This window comes from Pongo abelii, chromosome 5 (genome assembly GCF_028885655.2).
Source record: "Pongo abelii isolate AG06213 chromosome 5, NHGRI_mPonAbe1-v2.0_pri, whole genome shotgun sequence".
NCBI lineage: Eukaryota > Metazoa > Chordata > Mammalia > Primates > Hominidae > Pongo > Pongo abelii.
The window spans coordinates 20,735,066-20,760,266 of record NC_071990.2 but is presented as its reverse complement, the minus strand read 5'-3'; the positions used below and the strand labels follow the sequence as shown (position 1 = coordinate 20,760,266).

Genomic DNA, 25,201 nt, shown 5'->3' with positions numbered 1-25,201 from the left:
CTAACACAACTCACAACCAGCAGACACCAAGGGCATTTCCATCTGAGCCTTAAAGAGAAATTCCCAGCTAATTGATCTCACTGTGGTCTAGGGACCCATCTGACTAGATTCTCCAGGAAGCTGGAGAAGTTCTGGACTCAAACCAGAATTCTCTCCCTAAGAACCAGAACATAAGCTCAGTGAGGACAGGGATCTGGGACAATTTTATATACTGCTGCATTCCCAGTGCCTGCATAGTACTGTGCAAGGAACAGTACACCAAGCACACAGTAGGCACTCAGTAAGTACTTGCTGAACCAAATAAATAATGATATGGCAGGTCTAGGATTTGAAGCTAGGCTTTCTGATGCCTGAAGTCTACTACTCTTTTTTTACTGCAAATGTTAAGAGAACATCCTATGTTCTGGTTAACTAATCTAAAAGAAACTTTCTGCCAACAAATTAGCCTAAAAGAAAAACAGAAACATTCAAACAGATATATTCACAAGATATGAAACTATCTACAGCTAACATAAATGACATAAACAAATAAGAGTAATAAAAATGGCACTGCATGAAAACTCTAAGGTAGATGATTAACTATATTTGTTAAAAGAGAAAGGGAATTTTTAACTGTAAGGTAAAATGTTTCAAGATCCTGAAAACAGACAAAAAGATATTGATTCTATACTGGTCACTCAGAAATGTACATCATCTAGATATAAAACTTAAACTTCACTTCATGCTAAGATAGTTTCTTATCTTGTGAAAAAGGCTTTGGCTAAAACTTTTTATTCAAGACATATATGTTTTCAAATCTGTTCTCTCTCCGCTTCTATTGTGAAGAAATTAGACAGGTTTGTGCACAGATTTTTGCTCCAAGATGGGAGAAGTGCAGAGGTTACAGCCACCAAAGCCAGTGCATCTGGACCCAGAGGATGGCAGGCTTTATTTCTGGTTTCGATGTTGTTATTTTCTTTCCACGCACCATCACACAAATAATATTAATCACAACTAGGTGATTTCAGGAGAGAGTGGGACAGATGACAATAAAAGGCCCAGAGGTCAAAAAACTGCTTACCACGTGTTCTCACCACACTGCCTTGTTTTGATTACTAAACTAAATGCCCCATTCCTACAGGCTTATATTGATGGAAACTAGCATGTTATGATGGTAGTAATTTCTCTCTTTATCTATTAATATCTTCTTAAATGCCTATGCTATGAGCATTTTCAATATGCTATGAGCACTTTCAAACATGGGTAAGTACAATAAAAGTCCTTTAACTCAGATGTACAATAAGCAGCTTGCTCACCCAATGATCCCACCTCATGGAAGTTTTTTATTTTAACTGCCTGGTCAATAGAATTGACACACTCTTCCTGTACTGTAAGGTGACACAGATAAAGGCTAGCAGAAGGTAAAAGCAAAGAATGCAGTTACAGTTGTTCTTCCTTCCAACTCTATTAACATCCTCCCATCATAGAAATTTTGTGAAGGAATAGCATTCTTTACTCAATCACGCAATATAATTCTAAACTTCCTGCTAAAAATAGTTTCCCGTCACTGAATTTAAAGAGCTATTCTTTTTGGACTTCAGAATTGTTTTCTCTTTGTATAAAATATAATTCATTTCTTTATTTCACTGTAACTCACTATATTTGAGAAGGTTTCTAGTTTTATAGCAATTCTACAGAACAATTCTATTCAAAAGTAGGTCTCTCTAAGGATAAAATTTAGATAATTTTGTTTCCTAATTTGTAATTTGTTTTCAAAATTTTCAGTTATGTGGACATAATTTTCATATATAAAAAGTCAGTGATGATAAATAAAATGTAATATACCTGCCACAGAAAAAAATGCTCTACAAAATGATATTAGCAAATAATAATCTTATACTTTAATAATATTTAATGCTGGTAAATATATAATTAAATTACACCTCTGAAATGTTAATGATAGTGTGACCCCACTTTCAGAAACTTTTCAAAATATACCAATTTTAAATTTAAAAAATTTAAAAGACCAGTGAGAGCATTAATGTATTATGTATATTTCCTAAAAACTAGAAAATTCTTAAATACAATAATTAAGAAATAGGTAAATTACGTTATATCCTTCAATAGAACACTAATGCCACACTTAAAATGGTTAAAAAACTCATGAAATAACATCGAGAAATAAGAATACAAAATAGTTTTGAGATTACAATTAAGTAAAAGATGCAAAGGTTAAGTCTGAAGAAGATAAGCAAAATTATAAATGCATTATGGTGATAGAAATATAGATTTTATTTCTACTCACTTTTCAAAATGTGTTCTTATTTCTCCAATTGTAAATGAACAAAATAAGATAAACCTAAAGACTACTAGTGGTAACAAAATGGGACTATATGACAAAACAAAACAGCAAAAGAAACTCTCAACAGAGTAAACAGACAACCTACAGAATGGTACAAAATGTTTGCAAACCATACATCTGACAAAGGTCTAATATCCAGCATCTATAAGGAACATAAACAAATTTACAAGAGAAAAAACAAACAGCCCTATTAAAAAGTGGGCAAAGGACATGAACAGACACTTTTCAAAAGAAGACATACATGCGGCTAACAAGCATATGAAAAAAAGCTCAGTGTCACTGATTGTTAGAGAAATGAAAATCAAAACCTCAATGAGATACTACCTCATGCCAGTCAGAATGGCTATTATCAAAATGTCAAAAAATAACAGATGCTGGCAAGACTGTGGAGAAAAGGGAACACTTACACGCTGTTGGTGGGAGGGTAAATTAGTTCAACCATTATGGAAAGCAGTGTGGCAACTCCTCAGAGAGCTAAAAGCAAAACTACCATTTGACCCAGCAATCTAATTACTGGGTATATACCCAGAGTAATATAAATCATTCTACCATAAAAACACATGCATGTGAATATTCACTGCAGCACTATTCACAATAGCAAAGACATGGAATCAACCTACAATGACATATTGGATAAAGAAAATGTGGTACATAAACACTATGGAATACTATGCAGCCATAAAAAAAAACAAGAGCATGTCTTTTGTAGGACTATGGATGGAGCTGGAGGCCATTATCCTTAGCAAACTAACGCAGGAGCAGAAAACCAAATACCATATATTTTCACTTTTAAGTGGGAGCTACATGATAAGAATACATGGACACACTGGGGTAACACCACACAGGGGCCTACTGGAGGGTAGTGAGTGGGAAGAGGTAGAGGATGAGGAAAAATAACTAATGAGTAAAAGGCTTAGTACCTAGGTGATAAAAATAACCTGTACAACAGATGCTGTTTAACCTGTATAACAAACCTGTGCATGTACCCCTGAACTTAAAATAGAAGTTTAAAGAAAATGAATGTTAACCACAGAACAACAAAGGTCCAGGATTAAATAGAAAAAAAAATGTTTATCTGCCAGTGTCACAGCTTTATGTCAGCCCTGAAAACTGGACCGACACAAAGCTGTGACATTGGCAAATGAACTCACATTAATGGCACTGAGTGTCCTCCCTTACACTGTATCTGGAGAATCTCCTGTACATCCTAACATATGCTTTTCCCTGCACACAATGGAGTTTTAAAAAATGTTGCCATAATGTATGCAGAGAAGAGCCTTTTGCCATACTAGAGAAATTCTGCTATTCTCTAACTTAATTCCTTGAGATGAAATCTAAGATCAACTCCAAGTTTTTACCACATTCCATCTCTAAAAAAGACTTCCAACTAGTTTCCTATTTCCCTACCACAGCAGGATTATGTTTATAGAGAAAGTTGGTCTGACATGAAAAGATAACTCGGGAGTCCCATATTCATTTCATTCCTTAAACCAAGAGAAATCAAAATGCAAACAGACAAATGGTGAAAACAAACTAAAGTTACCAAACATTCAGGTTCTGTTTGTAGAAAGTGAGAATGTTTGTTCAAAGATTATTAAATTTGCTAGTGGGGTAAGGACTTCACAGCAGAAAACAAGTTCATTACACTGAGAACATGATACAAGAACCTGTCAGTAGTATATCAAATAAGGAAAAATCTATCATAAAGTTCAAAGCAGATGCCAATTAATCATGTAAACTTCTTCTATGAGCTTATGATGTTTTTACACATTTTTTTAAATTAATGTAGCCTTTTTAAACAAACAACATTGCTGAGCTTATCACCTACAGCTTCAGCAGAATATTGGGAAGGAAGAAGCACCATCATTTGATCAACCAATATTGACTGAATATCAGCTACTTCAGGGCATTTTGTAAAGAGTAATTGACTACAAAGAACAAGAGAGAGAGAATAGACAGTAGTCTCCTTACTTCACAGAGCTGACTGCCCACCCCCCCGCCAAAAAAAAAGTATGCTAACAGAAATACAATGGGAAGATTTTTTTCAGGCAATCAACAAACACTTATTGAGTGCCTACTATGTGCCAGGTATCACGGGAAAGGCTAGAGAAACATGGTGAGAGTTTTAAAAAAAGATTGAAAAACTATTCTCATGAGGCTAACAATTTAAATAGACAGATGGGCTTTATTCAAAGAATTATATGACAGGTAACTGCACAGTAAGCAAAGAGAAACTAGAGAAAATTATGGAGGACTACACAGAGTAGGCAGAAAAGGCTTTACAGAATGTTGTATTGTTGGAGCTGAGACTTGTGGTGGTAGGTATAAGGGAGGAGGGGCATTTGAAAAAAGGCACTGATGTACTAGGGGGTGAAAAGCAAGTAGCTGAGTGAGGTGGAAAAACTGTAATGACTTGGAAAGTGATGGTAATAGACAGCCAAAGACCGGGTTATTAAAGGATGTAAATTCCACACTATGGCTTTTTATTGTGTTGCTCTTTCTTTGAGAGAAACTAACACACGTTTTTGTGCTAAGGTGAAAAAGTTACACAGAAATGACAATTTCAGGGACAATAAGGAAAATATGTTTAGGACAGCCATAAGTGTAACATAGCTTATAAATAACCTACAAATAGAAAATAAAATGTGGGGCTATTACAGGTGTTAACAATAGAAGATTTTCTCTTTTTGCATCAGGTACAGGCTTACCCCAATGATACTCAGTCCCTTAAGGTAGTCCTGGCGAGGCTGGGCTTGAGGAACGCAACCAGCCACTACAATTTTCTTGTTCTCCTCTTGAGCTTTTCTAAAAGATTGAAGAGAAAACAATGTGAATTCCTTTGCTCATGGGTATACTCTTGGTAACTGTTGTTAGTGCATATTAGTTCTCCAAATAATAATAGGCCTATCTCACATGAAACAGGATTTTCTTACCACTGGTTAAAGAACACATAATAAAACTTCTGTACAATATGTCTATTTATCGTAGCATTAAAGAACACAACAGCAGTCCAATCTGATAATGCCATTCATTACCGTCTCATTATAAAACAAAAAAAAATCATTATTTTTTACTTTATTCCCAAGGATATGAATCATTCTTGAAAACTACATTTTCCAGATAGGCAAGCTAACTCTCTAAGTAGGTTACTTATTTTAAATGTTAAAGAAAATATGCCTAAAACTTAATAGACTATTTCCTAGTCTTTTGACCAATATAAAAGTAAAATAACACTTTGAAAAAATTGAAACGGAGAAGAGTAAATAAAAGGTATAATACCCCACGTGCTAGTAATTCCCCTGTCTCCTCAGTCCTGCTCCCTAGAGACATGCTACAGTTGACTGCATATGCTTACTTCCAGGCACAAGACTATCCCTCACATATGCAAGCATATATGGGAAAACAAGCTGGTGCTTTGTACATACAAACATATTTGAATATTTGAGAAAATATTTCTGGATTACAGAAACCTACATGTGAAATCCCCACTCTGTCGTGTAATTATTTCCTTAGTATAAATTCTAAGTAACTGGGTGCAGTGGTTCACCCCTGTAATCCCAACACTTTGGGAGGCCAAGGCGGGAGGATCACTTGAGCCCAGGAGTTTGAAACCAGCCTGGGCAACATCGCGAGACCTTGTCTCTACTAAAAATAAACAAATTAGCCAGGCATGGTGGGGCATGTCTGTAGTCCCAGCTACTCTGGAGGCTGAGCCAGGAGGAGCACTGAAGCCCCAGGAGTTCAAGGTTGTGGTGAGCACCACTGATGATGATGGCGCCACTGTACTCTAGCCTGGGCAACAGAGCAAGACCGTGTATCAAAAAAAAAAAAAAAAAAAACAACTAAGAAGTAGAAATACTGGTTCAAAAGTATACATATATGGCTATTTTTTAAGCATTTCTTTACTCAAGAGGGTGCTAGCAATATGTTTTGATGTGACGTTATTCATTCGGGTATGCATATATATAGCAAACATTTATTTTGTGCTAGAAGACAGTAGTGAATAAAGCAGAACTTATATCCTCTCCTAGAAACTACTCAAATCCTTTGCCCATCTTAAAATTAAATTTTCAAGTCTTTAATTCTTTTGCAAGTGTATGGGTTTTGGAGTGTGTTTTGATGCTTTGTTCACTTTTATTGCTGAGTCTTTGGGCACTGCGTATTATTTACCAAATTGGGTCCCTCCTCCCACCACTACAAGCAACCTCTAGGTTTCTGAAACCAGCTGAGAAAGGTAAGGGTATTAGCAGCTCAGTTTCTGTAGGTGTGACATTAAACTATACTACTATAAAGTGAAAGGTCTCTAAACGTGGCACACTTCTTTGTCTTTGTCAACTTTTTCAAGAGTACAAATTCAGAACTAGATGCCAACAAAAAATTGGGCTCTTTGTGATAAACAGCCACATCAAAATTTTCTGGGAAGTACAGAGAGAATGATTAAATAAATGAATAGACAGAGTACAAAATACTATTTTAACAGCACCTGCATTTCATTTCAATAGCTTCTTAGAACACTTTGGTATAATTTTTCTTCTTGGAATCTTGAAAAAGCTTGTTAACGAAATAAAAACAAATCTGACTTTGGTAGATTGCGTAACACATCCAAGAGAATTATTGCCTGGCTCTGCCGCCTGGTTTTAATTTTTATCAGTACCAAGCACATCATTGCATATAAATACTTTTCTTGTATTAAATGTGAAATACCTTATCAAACAAAAAAATCTTTCCATTTTCATTAGCCATGTATACAAAGACGTTAACATCAAGTTTCTTCAAGAACTTTCATTATAACACCTAGAATCGCTGCCAAACATCCAAGAGAGACGTTGAGATGACTAATAATTAAATCCAAATTTAAAAAGCCTGCTTCCTAAAATGCTATTCAATTACTCATTAAGCATATCTAAGACATTATTACGCTGAGTGTTTAAGAGAACACGGTAATGAAGAAGACAAGTGCCTTGCACTCAACAAGCTTACGGTTTATAATATTTAAAATATAAAAGAACATAAAAAACACAGCATTGAGTAAGGTGTCCTTGGTGACAGAGAGATGGACAGCTAACATACCACGAAGGCAAAAAGAATATGCAGAAAGGAAAACACAGGAAAAAGCTTCATGAAGAAATCTAGGAGGATTTTATTGGCAAGACAGGAATAGGAAAAATGGAGATGGAGGCAGAGAAAGCTCAGGGCAGTTGTTAGAGCATGAACAAAGACAAGGAGGGGGAAAGTATTTCATTATATTAATAGAAATAATTTCTGTATATGGGAGAATGAGAGGCCTTATTCTTTCTGTAGAAAGGATCTTAAGAGGCTCAAGAGTTTCTAATTTTGTGGGCGATATGGAAATCTCTTAAGTTTTGGTGGCAGAGTGGAACTTTGAGAACATAACACTGGTGACATAGTGTAAAATGTCAATACATTTGACATTGACATTCCCCTTCTGTTTGCCCTAAATAGAAGGGGAAAAGAAGCCAGGAGGTGAGGAAATTAATTTAATACCCTAGGCAAAAGGATCAGAGAACCAGAACGCATGTGGAAGAATTGTTTTTTTTTTGGGGGGGGGGGTGGAGTCTCGCTCTGTGGCCCAGGCTGGAGTGCAGTGGCGCTATCTTGGCTCACTGCAAGCTCCACCTCCCGGGTTCACGCCATTCTCCTGCCTCAGCCTCCTGAGTAGCTGGGACTACAAGTGCCTGCCACCAGGCCCGGCTAATTTTTTTTGTATTTTTAGTAGAGACGGGGTTTCACCGTGTTAGCCAGGATGGTCTCGATCTCCTGACCTCGTAATCCGCCCACCTCGACCTCCCAAAGTGCTGGGATTACAGGCGTGAGCCACCACGCCCGGCCGGAAGATTTTTAAAAAGATGATGATGATTACAGAAATGGAGATTATTTCTCTTGCTAAAATATACTTGAAAAATACCAAAGGAGGAATCAAAGGTAATGCCAAAGTTTTAGTCTAAAGTAGGGGTCAGCAAACTTTTCTATAAAGGGCCCAAAAGTAAATACTTTTAGCTTTGCTGGTCATAAGGTCTCTGTTGCAACTTCTTAAATTCTGCCACCTTAGTGCAAAAGCAGCCATAGACAATACTTACATGAATGGCCGTCTAATATTAATAAAACTTTATTTACAAAAACAGGCAGCAGGCCATAGTTTGCTAATAGTTTGCTAATCCACAGCTTAAGAAAACAGAGAGAGAAAAAAAAAAAAACAAAGAAATAGTTGTTCCACTGGTTATCAGAGCTGAGTATTGGGACAGAAGGTAATAAATTAACATAGGACACACTGAATCTGAGATTCTGGCAATGCCCATCAAATCTCTGAAATGCAAGTTGTCTGGCTGAGAATAAATGAGGGTAGATTTCAAAATGATAGTTGATGACAGTGGATGCAGCAGTGTCAAAGTGTGAGATAATCCAACTGAATATAAAACATTACAGTTTTATAGAGGTGTACAAACATTTCTATAGGATCAAAAATAATAGGTAAAAACAAAGAACCAATGATACTATGACAATAAAAACTGTGGTTAGCACTTAACATAGCACTTAATCAGGGTAATAACCACTACGTAATTAGTTATGCAGAATACTTGAAAACAGTACAGCCAATATATAACAACTCAGGGACAATGTTCTCGTGACATGAAATAGGCGAAAGCTTATTTTAAGGGAATAAGAACACCAAAAAATTAAAAGAAAAATTGATGTGCATGATTAAGTAATTCACACACTATACCATTGATATGGTTTGGTTGTGTCCCCACCCAAATCTCATCTTGAATTGTAGTTCCCGTAATACCCACATATCATGGAAGGAGCCCAGTGGGAGGCAATTGAATCATAGGGGTCGTTTCCCTCATGCTATTCTCATGATAGTAAGTTCTCATGAGATCTGATGGTTTATAAGGGGCTTTCCCATTTGCTCAGCTCTCATTCTGCCTCTTGCTCCCCTGTAAAGAGGTGTCTTCTGCCATGATTGTAAGTTTCCTGAGGCTTTCTCAGCCATGCAGAACTGAGTCAATTAAACCTCTTTTTTTAATAAATTACCCAGTCTCAGGTATGTCTTTATTTGTAGCGTGAGAATGAACTAATACACCCATGTAACAAACCTGCACATGTACCCACTGAATCTAAAATAAAAGTTGAAATTAGTTTTTAAAAAAAGAGAAGGTTGGGCGCAGTGGCGCACACCTGAAATCCCAGCACTTTGGGAGGCCAAGGCGGGTGGGTTGCCTAAGGTCAGGAGTTCGAGACCAGTCTGGCCAACATGGTGAAACCCAACTCTACTAAAAATACAAAAAAATTAGCCGGGCATGGTGGCATGCACCTGTAATCCCAGCCACTCGAGAGGCTGAGGCAGGGAATTGCTTGAACCAGGGAGATGGAAGTTGCAGTGAACCAAGATCGCACCACTGCACTCCAGCTCAGGCGACAGAGTGAGACTCCATCTCAAAAAAAAAAAAAAAAAAAGAGAAGAGGTGCAGCAACTTGCCCCTTTAATCCCAGCTCTTTGGGAGGCCTAGGCAGGTGTATAGCTTGAGCCCAGGAAGGCGTCTGAGACCAGCCTTGGCAATGACGTGGAATTACATTGGCTTTGGAGAAAAAATTATTTCGTTATTTTTTTTTAATTTGGCTTTAAAATTCTAAGGCAGACCAGAACTATAATCTAAGCCAAAATCATAGCCGTCATGGAATATCAATGCCATACTTTACAAGTCACCAAATAAAGTAGCTAAGTTTTAATGCAAATTCACACAGTATTTTTTTTCTCAACAGTCCCTTCTTACAGCTTGTTCTTTTTGTCTGGTTAGCTTTGTTCAGGTTAATAAAAGCTACAGACATATTTTTAAAAGCTTTTATCCTGCAAAATATGAATGGTGATAAGAATAATACCTTAAGAAAATTTAAAATAGTATTAATTTCCATGTCTTCATTTCAGATAGCCTTGAAATGCTAATATAAAAACTGAATATAAATTTAATATAATGGGTCATTTTTCCTTGAAACATATTTCTAAATAGAGATGTACTCTTTTCTAGAGCATTAACTTGAATAATATAGAAAACATAAAGAAGCTTTTCCCTCTTGTCTTCCAAAAATCAAATGGAAGAAACAATTTGTACAAAATCTTTTTCTTTCTTTTTTTTTTTTTTTTTGAGACAGTCTCGCTCTGATGCCCAGGTTGGAGTGCAGTGGCATAATCTCAGCTCCCTACAACCTCTATCTCCCAGGTTCAATTGATTCTCCTGCCTCAGCCTCCTGAGTAGTTGGCACTATGGGCGTGCACCACCATACCTGGGAAATTTTTGTGTTTTTAGTAGAGACGGGATTTCACCATGTTGGCCAGCCTGGTCTCAAACTCCTGACCTCAAGGGATCCACCCACCTCAGCCTCCCAAAGTGCTGGGATTACAGGCATGAGCCACCACGCCCGGCCTGTACAAAATCTTAAAATTCATAGCATAATAAAAAATACTTAAAGATGACAAAATATCATTCCCTTATTTCACAGATGAGAAGATTAAGATTTAAGAAGATGCAATGACTGAGGCCTAAAGTCCAACAGTTTCCATAGTTAGTGCTGGAGCTGGCAGGAGCACCCAAGATCTCCGGGTTCCATGAATATCACATTTCAGAAACCCTATTGCATTCAACAATCAGAACTCAGCTGTGTTGGCCAATCAAAACTAAGCAAGTTTCAATCCTTCATTTGCACAAATGGACCTGATTGGAAACCTGGGTGGGAAATTTTGTTATACAACTCAAGCCTCCTCTTCATTCTCTAGAATGCACCTTTGTTTTACACTAAAGGCTGCAAATAGCCGGGTGTCATGGTGCACTGGAATAAAGTCTGTTTCCTCTAAATCCCTTTTTCAGAGAACTTTTGTTCACAAGCATTTCATGTTTTCATTCTACAATTTGTTCATGTATCACATGCCAGACACAAGGAAAAATAAAGATACAAAGAGAGTCACTGATCTAAAGTTCACAGTTTAGAGCGAGAAGAAAGAAATATGCTTTAGAAGCCAAGTTTTCATGTAAAAGGGAAGAATGGAAGAACAGAGATGCGGAGGTGGCAAGGACAGCTGCAAGTAGCTGTGGGACAGTCATCATGCACCTTTATCAAGAGACCCAAGGATACCAATGTTATGCAGGAGAAGTGGTTTTCCCTGAAAGCATGACTTCATTACCCTGACTCCCACCGAGGTCCCTGAGGGATAAGGTCAGGGGCACTGGGGCGGCTGGGCAGCTGAGACTAAGAGTCCTCCCCAACCTACAGTGAGACCTGTTACTGTGTTTCCATCTGCTTTACAAGGGCAACAAGGGTCTGTGAAAGATTAGTTTAAATGTTTTGTAGCTTTATTTTAAGGGGAAGAAAGGAGGATACAGATACAGACTTCTGTGACGAGGTTAAGGGTCTTTAAAAAGTTGGTTCATTATAGAAAGAGAAATTCAATGAGACACATACAAAAAGTTTAAAAAAGAAACTACAGGGGAAAAATGATGGGCAGAAAAGTAAACGATGGAAAAATGTCAAAGGTGGTACCTGCAGAAATTAGAAAATGGTGACTGTGGTGCTTGCACAATGAGTAATGAATGAGAAGTACAGTAAAAATAAAACAAGCATCAGAGGGGCTTAACTAGCCTTATGGCTCCAAAGTGAACCAAGTGCAGACAATGGGAATGATTCCTCAAACTTATAAGAAGATGCTTGTCAGCCAGGCACAGTAGCTCACACCTGTAATCCTAGCACTTTGGGAGGCAGAGGCGAGCAGATCACTTGAGGTCAGGAATTTGAGACCAGCCTGGCCAACACGATGAAACCCAATCTCTACTAAAAATACCAAAAAAAAAAAAAAAAAATTAGCCGGGTGTCATGGTGCACAGCTGCAATCCCAGCTACTCAGAAGGCTGAGGCAGGAGAATCGCTTGAACCCCGGAGGCAGAGGTTGCACTGAGAGAAATGGTGCCACTGCACTCCAGCCTGGGCGACAGAGTGAGACCCTGTCTCAACAAAAAAAAAAAAAGAAAGAAAGAAAGAAAGAAAGAAAAGAAAAAAAGAAAAGAAAAGAAAAGGAAAAGGAGATGGTTCTCATAGCCAGGCAAGATGGTACACACACCTGTAGTCCCAGCTACTCAGGAGGCTAAGGTGCAAGGAGAGTTTGAGCCCAGAAGTTCGAGGTTGCAGTGAGCTTGGACTGTGCCACTACACTCCAGCCTGGGGAGCAGAGCAAGACTCCATCTCAAAAAAAATTTTTTTAATTAAAAAATAAGATTTAAAAAAAGAGAGAGAAGAAGATGCTTCTGAGTCCTACCAGGCTGGCTGCTACAGGTCATCCTCCCTGGAAATCTTTCACCAGATGTCCTGGGAGCAAGGTAAGGGGAGAGATCTTGTCATCCTGGGAGGCTGGCTGCTGTTGGCTATGGTCTGATGGGGCTCCATGACAAACTGAATGGATGAGACTGGTTACTTATGAGTTCTGTGCCTGGGCCCATTTAACTCTAGGTAAACCTAAAAAATCAAATTCCTGAACCTGCCAAACTGAACCTTTCATTCCCTGAAAATTACTGTCAACGCCTATTTACGTAGATAGACAGCTTGTCCCTATGACACATATTTCCACTTCTCTACAACTGAAACTCCAATCCTTCAAAATAATGAAGCATATACACTACCTAGCTTCTCAGGCTAGTAACTTAAAAGCTGTATCTAAAGGACTAAAGGCCATAAGTTTGTTCTTCGATTTAAAAATTCAGCATCAAGTCATTTGTGCAAGTTAATCTCAGTCAACAGCAAGTCCATCCTTCCAGTTCTTCCCATAACTCTTAGAATTAACTTCTCTCACACTCAATCCATCAGCAAATCCCACTCAGAAATATACCATGTTTGAACATACCTCAGAAATATGTCCAGGTTTAAGACACTTATCACCATCCCCACAGCTACCACCATGGTCTAAGCCAGTTTACACTTTTTCCCTGCTGCCTTCCATCTTCATTCCCTTAGACTTTGGTCTCAACACAGCAGCGGTCATTTTAAAACAGAAGCCGGAACATGGTACTCCTCTCCTGAAAATCATTTCGTATATCATCATCTCACAAGGACTAACAGTTCATAAGAATGGCCTACGAAGCTCTAACTACCTGGGCAGCCCTCCCTTCTGTGTTCCTTCCCTTATCTTCTCCTGCTCTTTCCTCATTCACTCCGTTCCAGCCACAGAGGCCTTCTGAGTGTTCCTGAAAAAAAGTCATGCATGCACTTGGCATTAAGCCGTGGCACTTGCCGTTTCTCCACTGGTACATTCTTGGCCCAGATGTCCACATGGCTCACTTTCCTTCATCTGCCTCAACTTTGTTCACATCACCCTCTCATCTGCTTAAAACTCTTATACCCCACAGCAACACCACTGGCTGCTTCCCTGCTTTATTTCTCCTTCTCTTTTTTTTTTTTTTTTTTTTTTGAGACGGAGTCTTGCTTCTTAGCCCCGGCTGGAGTGCAGTGGTGTGATCTCAGCTCACTGCAACCTCCACCTCCCGGGTTCAAGCAATTATCCTGCCTCAGCCTCCCGAGTAGGTGGGATTACAGGCACGTGCCACCACGCCCAGCTAATTTTTGTATTTTTAGTAGAAACGGGGTTTTACCATGTTGGCCAGGCTGGTCTCGAACTCCTGACATCAAGTGATCCGCCCGCCTCGGCCTCCCAATTACAGGCATGAGCCACCACACCTGGCCTATTTCTTTTTCATAGTACTTCTCACCTGCTCCTCTACCATGTAATCTTTCTTTCTTTTCTTTCTTTCTTTCTTTCTCTCTCTCTCTCTTTCTTTCTTTCTTTCTTTCTCTTTCTTCCTTTCTTTTCTTTCTTTCTGTTTCTTCCTTTCTTCCTTTTTTTTCCAACTCTGGCTCCATCTATCTATCTTTCTTTCTTTCTTTTCGGGTCTGGCTTCTTTCTTTCTTTTCTTTTCTCTTTCTTTCTTTTTTTTTTCAGGGTGTGGCTCCATGTCAGCTCACTGAAACCTCCACCTCCCAGGCTCAAGTGATCCTCCTGCCTCAGCCTTCCAAGTAGCTAGGACTATAGGCACACGCCACCATGCCCCAGATACTTTTTGATTTTTGTTTTTGTTTTTTAGACACAGGGTTTTGCCCAGCCTGGTCTCAAACTCCTGAGCTCAAGTGATCTGCCCATCTCGGCATCCCAAAGTGCTGGGATTACAGGCATCTAATGTAATCCCAGAATCTAATGTAATTTTATTTAACCTTTTAATAGACTGTCTCCAACCACCTCTTTCCTCCAGAGCATGAATGTCATAAAGATGGGGATTTTTGTGTATTTTAGTCCACAAGAATGTTACCAGACTTAGAATATGCCTGGCACATTGCAGCAGCAAAAAGGAAACAGAAGAGAACTAAAAGTACAACCATGAGGAGTAGCTAACATGAATCATGGCATAGGCACATAAAGGAACCTTACAGTCATTTGAGAAGCAGGGTAGTAAAATGGTTAGCACCCAGACTTAAGCCAGGCTGCCTGGGTTCTAACACTGGCTCTGCTATTTACTAGCTATATAACCGTAGGGGAATTACTTAACCTCTCTCTGCTTCAGCGTCTTCACCTGTAATAGAAGTTCCTACCTCATGAGGTTGTCATGAGGGTTAAATGTTAATATGTGAAAAGCACTTTAAAAGTGCTGCCATGCAGTAAGTACTTTATAAACTGAGATTTATAGAGATCTACAAGTGCTGACAAGGAAATGTGTCCACAATATATGGTTACACGAAAGTAGCAAGTTATTGAACAGGATGTAAACTATTTCCAATTTTTATAAAGAAGGTACATGCATAGAAAAACTTGTCAAAGAAAATACTCCAAATTGTAAATAACTACCTTTGTTGGATAAGACATTAAGAAAAAAAAGAAGAAACTCTCAAAGCCTGACACCGAAACAGAGCAAGAGGAAACAGTTCCCCAGCAGCTGTGGGAAGGCTGCATCCTGACAAGCTCCTTAGAAGGCACCGTCCCAAGATTAAGACTAATCTAAGAGGACACAGATGTCATAAAGAGTACCTCCCTATCTACCTGCCTAACTTGCTTTATGTAACCTCAGAGAGTTCCCCAACATTAGGGGAGTTTCTCTTGGATAGGAAGGTTGCCTGTTTGAATGGATTTTACCCAACTCAATATTTTCTACAATATCCCTGATAAGTGATCATGTGGCTTCTGCTTCATTTCATCAGATGTAGGGAGTTCATTACTTTAAAACTTCCTGTTTAATCATGAATGCCATGTTATTATTATAAAACTTTAATTCATATACCTTTCACCTATTCATCCAAATTTGCCCTTTTAATCTCAAAAAACTGAACTACATCCCAAATCATTTTTGGTTAAAAAAAATAAAAAAAGAAAGAAAAAAAAAGAAAAAAGAGTAATCATTCCAATTAAAATGTTTCCATGACATGTTTACCTTTCTTATTATAGAGAATATAGCGAATCTAAGTGACTTTGTAAGGTGACTGCCTCAGATAATCAGAGTACATGTAGAATTTCAAATTTTTAAAAGACATCAAAAGCTTTCTAGCCCTGTCATTTCGTTTTATAAAAGAGGAAACTGAGGACCAGAAAGATTAAATGGCTTGTCCAAGGTCAAAGTAAAGACAGTGTCATTACTGGAAATCATCTATCACTGCCCTTTGCTTCAATATAATAATGCCCTAAGCTAGGAGTTACCAAGCTCCATCAAGCTGTGTGGCCCCATAATAAATAATCTCAGTAAGCCATATGTATTCACTCTTCTCTTTATTTTGTGGGTGTCACCTATTACTTCTCAATATGTCAATTTCTAACTTATCTACTCAATCTACCATCACCATTTCTAACTGCTATGTAATGAATCCATAAAAATTTCTGGAGTAAACGATGAAAATCAACAACTTCCTTTTATATATGATTTTTGAAATTCATTAATGAATATTTATTTTGTGCCTATCATGCATACAACATAAGCTTAGATGCCTGTCAGATACCAAGAGGAATTTTTGCCTCAAAGAATACACATGAAGTTGGAAAGACCACCCTCCATCGAAATATACAAATTATACAGAATTACACATGAACACTTAAATAAAAGGTTAGGACATTATTTGTACATTAATAAATACAAATAAGTTCACAGACCAGTGGCCACTAGACATTTTATGAAGGCACTTACCAGTGAAAACAAAAGCAAAGAAGAGAAAAGCTCTCATGTACCCCAAATACATGCAACTACATATAAATCATATACATGCAATACTACAGTACTATATTGCACACACTATAAAGCATACCTTGAAATTAGTATCTTTTTAAGTGAAAAACAGCAAAAGAAAATTAATGTTCTGAGTTCAAATAGGACAGAACTCATTGCAGGTCCAAATACGGTCCCTATAAAGTCTGGTGTAGTATTATCAGTCACCTCAAAACCCATTTCCTCATGGAAGGGGACAAGAATATACCATCCAAAAATATGCCACTATAGCATAAGGACTATTTCGAGCTGAAAAGATTTAAGAAAAAGCAGACACAGAAAAAAGCTCCCTGTCCTTCCCCATCTTACTAAAATCAGGACAAAAAGTTCCATTTGTAAAGGTGTCTCCCTCTCCAGTATCAGGAAGAGAACTACTCTGAAGACAACTCTTGGCACCTGAAAAGAATCTAGTTTGCATTTTAAAAAACCTTACAAATGACCCTTATTTACTGTATCCTTTTTAGTCCCTTTCCCCCAACTTACCCCCTCAAGAAGCCCCAAACCTTTTCTTCTTTGTCTAACAAGACTCTTCTCTGTATTTCATTCCCTTTGTTAAGATGGTATATAAGCCCCAAATTCTAACTGTGTCCTTAAGTCACATTCATTTGTTAAATCCTGTATATCCATATGTAATTATATGTATTTTTAAATTCCTGTTAATCTGTCCTTTATCATTTTGATTCACAGACCCCAGCTACTGAGCCTAAGAGGGTAGTGGAAGAGCTTTTTTTCCTCCTGTGACCTGCAAGATCAAAATGATGCCCCTTAATCAATTAAGACAGACCCTAAGGTTAAGGAAACAGTTACCTGTGGGTCAAGGGTTCAGGGCCTGGCTGGCATGGCATTTTTCTAAATTCCTATGGCTACAAGAATAACCACCCTCTTGTTTAACTCCTTAACAATAGGAGCTATCAGGCAAATTGTCAGAACTGATTTACAACCCAGGCCACTTGATTGGACAGATGATGGGCCTTATAAACATTCTTTTCTGATAAGCTACTGGAGACCAGAAACCAGTTTCAGCTAGCTTATAGGGGCTGCACAAAGTCTTTGTGTGCTTTTGTTCACCTTTTGACATAAATAGTGAAATTCCATCTCATTTTAATGCTAAAACCCCACCACAAAGTGAATATGGGGTATATGTTACATATATGTTTACTCACTGTGCGTGTACTCAGCTCCCCTCATAAATATGTAGCTTTTCCCCCAAACCTGCTGAATATATATGACTCCATTGTGTAATACAGAACTGGTGAGGCATAAAACCCAGTCTGTCCTTTTGCTCTTCAAAGAGAGAGCATCTTCAGTCTATGATAGAGACTTACTCTTCCCAGCTTACAAACCAGCATCACCAATAAAAGTTCTCCTTTCTAGTATTTAGCCATCCTGGGAGTCTGGGATGACACTTCCCTATAACATGAAATTTAAGGTTCAATGGTATTTTTGTGTTGTCAACAAAAAGAGTAAAACTCTAAAATATTTAAAGAAGTTTATTATGTGCTAAATATGAGTGACCATGGCTCCAGGCACAGTCTCAAGAGGTCCTGAGAACATCTGCCCAAGGTCTCTGGGTTACCGTTTGATTGTATATGTTTTAGGGAAACATAAGACATCAGTCAGTACATGTGAGGTATATATTGGATTGGTGCAGAAAAGTAGGATAATTGGAGAGCAGGTGGGGGGAGGGTCACACAGGTCATAGGTGGATTCCAAGATTTTCTGATGGGCAATTGGTCAAAAGAGTTATTATCTAAGACCTGGAATCAATAGAACTGTCTGGGAGGTTGTGGAGACCAAGGCTATTCTGCAGATGAGGTCTTATAGGCGGCCACCCTTAGAGACAAATAAATGGCAAATGTCTCCTATCTAGACCTTTAAAAGGTGACAGACTCTCAGATGCAAATATTCTCCCCACAAAAGATGGCTTTACAGGGCCATTTTAAGATATGGAAGAAAAAAATATTTTAGGGTAAAATATTTTGATTTTTCTTATCTGTCATGTGATATTATGCCAGAGTCAGGTTGAAAAGTAAGGCATATTATATAGCGTTAAATAAAACCCACCTGATGAAATTTACATGGTTTGTAGGGTGTGACTCCCTAGATCCCTTAGATAAGAATTTGGGCAAGAGAGAAAAAAGGTTAGAGTTTAGTCCTCAGTGTAACTTTTTCTTTTCTTTTTTTTTTTTTTTTTGAGACGGAGTTTCACTCTTGTTGCCCAGGCTGGAGCACAATGGCATGATCTCGGCTGACCACAACCTCGGTCTCCCAGGTTCAAGCGATTCTCCTGCCTCAGCCTCCCGCATAGCTGGGATTACAGGCATGTGCCACCACGCCCGCCTAATTTTGTATTTTTAGCAGAGACACGGTTTCTCCATGTTGGTCAGGCTGGTCTTGAACTCTTGACCTCAGGTGATCCGCCTGCCTCAGCCTCCTACAGTGCTAGGATTACAGGCATGAGCCACCATGCCCAGCTACTCTTCAGTGTAACTTTAAGAACCAAAGGAAAGTCAGATGAGTGAGGCTTACGGAAGTCAGACCACTGCATATACGCCTCACTGCATTCAAAACTCACCTTGCACAGCATGCAGCATCTGAATCAATTATTTCCTTCTTGTTAAGCAAGGTAAAGTAAAGCACTCCATTCTTAAAGGGATTAACAAAAGTAACCTCAAGTATATGGCATATATTCTATATTCCTATTATGAAGAATAGCCTCTCGTAAAATGAAAAAACAAATCTATAATTAGTTCACCTCCCCTAAGATCAATATCCTGATACTCTACTCACAGCAACATTGTAGAAGTTATTATCTTTCAACAAGGGCAGAAAGAGAGAAAAGAAAAAGGCGGGGGTGGGGAGGAAACTCAAGAATGTATCAGTATATCAGAAGACCCTAATAAAGTGACACTGGGAAGAGAAGCCCTGATCAGCTGTTACATTTACTGAATTCACCATCCAATTTGCAAATCTCATTGCACTTTACCCTAATTATCACATTCACCAAGAATCACTAAAATTAAATAAGGACATGCATCTATATTTTGGGGTAGGGAAGGAAGAAATTTACAATTCTGGTTCCTACTAAAAATTTAAAGGGACAAGGTTTATGACATACTTATATTTTCTAGCTTAGTGTTAAATGCATACTTGGGCTTATTTCTAGCTCCATCTACCTGAATGCTATGTGAGCTGTAGTACTATGAGATCCCAATCTGGTTTCAGGTGGAAGACACAGCCAAATGAATTTGTTTGTTTGTTTGTTTGTTTGAGGCAGAGTCTCGCTGTGTCAGACAGGCTGGAATGCAGGGTCGCCATCTTGGCTCACTGCAATCTCCGCCCCCCAGGCTCAGCCTCCCGAGTAGCTGGGACTACAGGCATGCACCTCCACTCCCAGCCTTTTTTTTTCTTTTTTAAGTAGAGATGGATTTCACCATGTTGCCTACACTGCTCTGGATCTCTTAAGCTCAAGCCATCTGCCCCCCTTGGCCTCCCAAAGTGCTGGGATTACAGGTGTAAACCACTGTACCTGGTCTCAAATTTAGAATTGGCCATATAATCAGAATTAAAATTTGTTTTAAACTCATAAAAGGTTATCAAACAAAATTTTACAAAGTTTGTTTACATCTTTATCAAAGTCGCTTTTCAAAAAGAAAAGGTATTAATGTAAAAGCTACTCCCTTGCAGGGAGTAACAAAAATGCCCTTTGTTATTCAAAATAATACAAAAGTGGCTGGAGGTGGTGGCTCATGCCTGTAATCCCAGCACTTTGGGAGGTCAAGGCGGGCATATCACTTGAGGTCAGGAGTTCGAGACCAGCCTGGCCAACATGGTAAAACACCATCTGTACCAAAAAATACAAAAAAAAATTAGCCAGGCGTGGTGGCGCATGCTTGTACTCCCAGCTACTCGGGAGGCTGAGGTGGGAAAATCACTTGAACCCAGTAGGCGGAGGTTACACTGAGCCAAGATCATACCACTGCACTCCAGCCTGAGCGACAGAATAAGACCCTGTCTCAAAAACAACAGCAAAAAAAGTGGCAAAGCAAGAGCCACTTGAGTCCTGGGAAAGATAAGAATCTGGAATGGCGTCTCCTTAGCAAATTTACATAGTCACAAAATTCCCCACCCTCTGAACAGAGGCAAAAGAAGAAATGAACTTCCTTCAAAGCTACCTCAACTGGGCTTCAGCAAGTTGTAATTCTGCATAATCAAAAAGGTCCACTAAAGGGGCAAGAGGCAGAGACTAACAGTATTTTAGGACACTTAAAAAAACTCATTTTTCTTTCTGTTCCAATAGCACTCCTATAAACATGGTAAACATTCCTAAAAACCATCAAACTTTCTGTAACAAGTGTGGCAAGCACCAACCCTACAAAATGACAAGTGCAAGAGCAAGTGATGCAGGATTTTTCTCGGCCCCTTCTCCGGACTCCCAGCAGGGGCGCCCCCTCTACTCGGCCTGCCACACTCAACCCCTTGTGGAGGGAACACATGAGCGAGCAAATGCACGATCTGGCCAGTCGCTCCAGATGCCGACACAGGAGCAAGCTCCGTGCGGGGCCCACGGCCAGACCAGGCATGTTGCCTCAAGGGGATCACAGCCGCACCCAGGTGAGGATGTCCATGACCCCGAAGCCCCAGACGGGGTGATACAGTGCTCCTTTAGTTCTGCCATCCGCAGAGAGTCTTAGCAGCTCAGCTGGCCCTTGAGGTGGCATCCAGGTGAGGGTGCCCATGACCCTGAAGCCCCAGAGTGGGTGATACAGTGCTCCTTTAGTTCCACTATCCACGGACAGTAGTGGGTTAACAGCTCAGTTGGCCCCTTGCCTCATCACATGGGGCAGCTGCCCTCCACTGGAAAGGGCAAAGGGCTGGTGTGGCAGCCTTTCTGGGTACCCGCAGTCGATGGGGTCCCAAGCTCTTGTCCAGCATCCAAGAAGAATGAGGTCACATGGATAGTTGAAGGATGGTGAAGATGGAGAATTTTATTGAGCAATGAAAACAGCTCTCAGCAGAAAGGGGAGGTGGAGAGGGGATGGGAAGCACAGGTCATCTTCCCTAAAGTCAAGCTGTCTCTACCCTGAAGTCAGGCTGGCTGTCTGTCTGGCTGTCTGTCTCTCTCTCTCCCAACTGAGTCTGGGGTCTTTATAGGCACAGGATGGGGGCAGGGCAGGCCATAGGTAGTTTTGGAAAAGGTGACATTCAATTGGTAAAAAGGCATTAATCAGAAAGAACCAACCAGAAGAAAGTGGGCAAACAGGAATAGAAGTTCTCACTTTGGGCTGCGGGTTTCAGGCTGGTTTTTTTTTGTTTTTGTTTTTGTTTTTGATGGTGAGGTTTCACCAGGGACCGGCCCCTGTCTGTCTAGAATTTCTCTGCCTCCTGCCTCTACTACAAGGATTCTATGTATGCCCAGGGTAAGCAGCATTATGACAGGAAGCAGAGTGGCTATGGTGGGCATACTAAACCCATTTTCTGGAATTCTGGAAAAAGGCTACTGCCAAAAAGAAGACTGTGATGAGGCTTCAGTGCTTTGAGCCCAATTGCAAATCCAAGAGAATGCTGGCTATTAAGGGATGCAAGCATTTTGAACCAGGAGGAGAAAAGAAGAGACAGAGCCAAATAACTAGTTCTAAGCATCATCTTTTATTATGAAGACAATAAAAACTTGAGGGAAGGTTCAGGGGGAAAAAAACCCTCACTTTTAACATAGTCGTCCTGAGCTATTTCAGAACGTATTATGGTCCCAAATTATCCGTGTTCTTTTCACAGCAAATGAAAGCTGGCCTTCATAATTAAAGATGGAAAAATGATCATTTGAGTCCCCTGCCTTCACAGGAGTTGGCTTCCAGAGTAACCTGCAAGTAAGTTGAGGCCACAAGTATGGCTCTCAATATAAAAGTAGTTCTACATAAAATAACAAAATTTGGCCAGGCATGGTGGCTCAACGCCTGTAATCCCAGCACTTTGGGAGGCCAAGGGGGGAGGATCATGAAGTCAGGAGTTTGAGACCAGCCTGGCCAAAATAGTGAAATCCCATCTCTAATAAAAATGCAAAAATTAGCCAGGTGTGGTGGCACACACCTGTAGTCCCAGCTACTCGGGAGGCTGAGGCAGGAGAATTGTTTGAAACCAGGAGGCGGAGGTTGCAGTGAGCTGATACCATGCCATTGCACTCCAGCCTGGGTGACAGAGTGAGACTCTGTCTCAAAAAAAAAAAAAAAAAAAGAAACAGAAGTTGGTCAGGGTGCAGAGAAGAAGGAATGCTTATGCACTGTTGGTGGGAATGTAAACTAGTACAGACACTATGGAAAATAGTATGGAGATTGCTCAAAAAACTAAAAATAAGATTACCATTTGTCCAGCAATCCCACTACTGGGTATCTACCCAAAGGAAAAGAAATCAATATATTAAAGGGTTACCTGCACTTACATATTTATTGTAGCACTAATTACAATAGCAAAGATATATAATCAACCTAAGTGTCCATCAACAGATAAAGAAAAGGTGGTATATATACCTAATGGAATACTATTTGGCCATAAAAAGAATGAAATAATGTCATTTGCCTTGGAACCAACCCAAATGTCCATCAATGATAGACTGGATTAAGAAAATGTGGCACATATACACCATGGAATACTATGCAGCCATAAAAAGGATGAGTTCATGTCCTTTGTAGGGACATGGATGAAGCTGCAAACCATCATTCTTAGCAAACTATCGCAAGGACAGAAAACCAAACACCGCATGTTCTCACTCATAAGTGGGAGTTGAACAATGAGAACACTTGGACACAGGGCGGGGAACATCACACACCGGGGCCTGTCGTGGGGTGGGGGGTAGGGGGCGGGATAGCATTAGGAGATATACCTAATGTAAATGACAAGTTAACGGGTGCAGCACACCAACATGGCACATGTATACATATGTAACAAACCTGCACATTGTGCACATGTACCCTAGAACTTAAAGTATAATAAAAATAAATTAAAAAAAAGAAAAAAAGAAATAGTCATTTGCAGCAATATGGATGGAACTGGAGGTCATTATCTCAAGTGAAATAAGGCAAGCACAAAAAGACAAATATCACATATCCTCACTTACATGTGGGAGCTAAAAAATGTGATCACACAGAAGTAGAGAATAGAGGCCAGTGCGGTGGCTCACGCCTGAAATCTAGCCCTTTGGGAGGCAGAGGTGGGCAGATCACTTGAGGTCAGGAGTTTGAGACCAGCCTGGCCAACATGGTGAAACCCTGTCTCTGCTAAAAATACAAAAATTAGCCAGGCCTGGTGGCGTATGCCTGTAATCGTAGGGAGGCTGAGGCAGGAGAATTGCTTGAGCCCAGGAGGTGGAGGTTGCCGTGAGCCAAGATCACACCACTGCACTCTAGCCTGGGCTACAAAAAAGAAGTAGAGAGTAAAGAAAGACAGATAACAGAGGCTGGGAAGGGTGACTGGGGAGAAGGAATGATGAAGAAAGGTGGGTTAAAGGGTACGAACACAGAGTTAGAAGGAATAAATTCAATATTTGATAGCAGAGTAGGAAGGCTACAGTTAACAAACATGTGCTATACGTGGGTGGTGGACACCCTAAACACTCTGACTTATTTACTATGCATTACACACATGTAACTAAATTTCTCATGCACCCCACAAATTTGTATAAATTTTTTTTTAAAGAAAAAGGTAGACAAACAAAAAATGCCTATATATGGGCCTGTATCCATTAGCATTGCAACCAGAAAAGCAGAACAGTGCCACCAAATGACTTAAAGCCACCACAGGGCCCAAAACCACATCAAGAAGACCAGTAACTTCCCTACGCCATAAGCAAGCCAATCCCATGAGGAAGCCAATCCTCAGAGAACCATGATCTTGTCACCTTTGAATATGCAATCACCAAAATCCAGACTATGGAAAGGCTACAGGTCAAAAGGCCCAGGTTCTTCAACAGGTAAACTGTAAGGAATAGAAAGAAATGGAGGGGAGCCTGTAGATTAAGAAAGACTTAAAATACGTACCAGGCTTTGTAAAATGAGCAAGATTTAACTTTATTATCTAAGCACAAGCAGGGGAAAAAGCCATAAGGAAACATAAAGAAGTGGGCATTATAAAAGTCAGGAGAGTGGTTACTTGTTGAGGTAGAGAGAGATCTGTGATTTTCATGGGGAACATAAAAGGGTTTTCCAGAGTGGCTGGCAATGTTTCATTTCTTGAGCTAGTGGTAAGAGCTACAGGGTATCTTACTTAATTCGCTAGACTATACATTTCTGTGTGGTTTTTAAATTTTTTATTGTATTTTACAATGGAGGTTAAACATAAAATATTTTAATAAAAAATACTCTAAAATTAAATAACCTGAGATTTCCCAGCCCTCAAAAAGGAGAAGAGAAATAAAACCATGGTAGCTGTCTCTGAAGTCTTTTCAACCCTCCTATGTATCTCAGAACCCACATGAAAAGTGGTTTTAACCCATGGCATATAAATATGATGTCACAGTTAGCTGGAAGAATTCCTATGTATACTTGTATTAGTAGAAACAAAACTGTATTTGGTC

The 25,201-nt window shown here is 39.5% G+C and overlaps 1 protein-coding gene across 5 annotated transcripts in view; it reads right to left on the bottom strand.

Moving 5' to 3' along the window:
- Positions 1-25,201, bottom strand: part of CDKAL1 (CDK5 regulatory subunit associated protein 1 like 1) — a 715,037-nt gene that overhangs the window by 491,572 nt on the left and 198,264 nt on the right. For all 5 annotated transcript variants that reach the window (XM_054557269.2, XM_024248919.2, XM_054557271.1 and 2 more), the window contains one exon: positions 5,050-5,146. In XM_054557269.2, the coding sequence (XP_054413244.1) occupies positions 5,050-5,146 (97 nt within the window). The remainder of the gene's footprint in view (positions 1-5,049; positions 5,147-25,201) is intronic.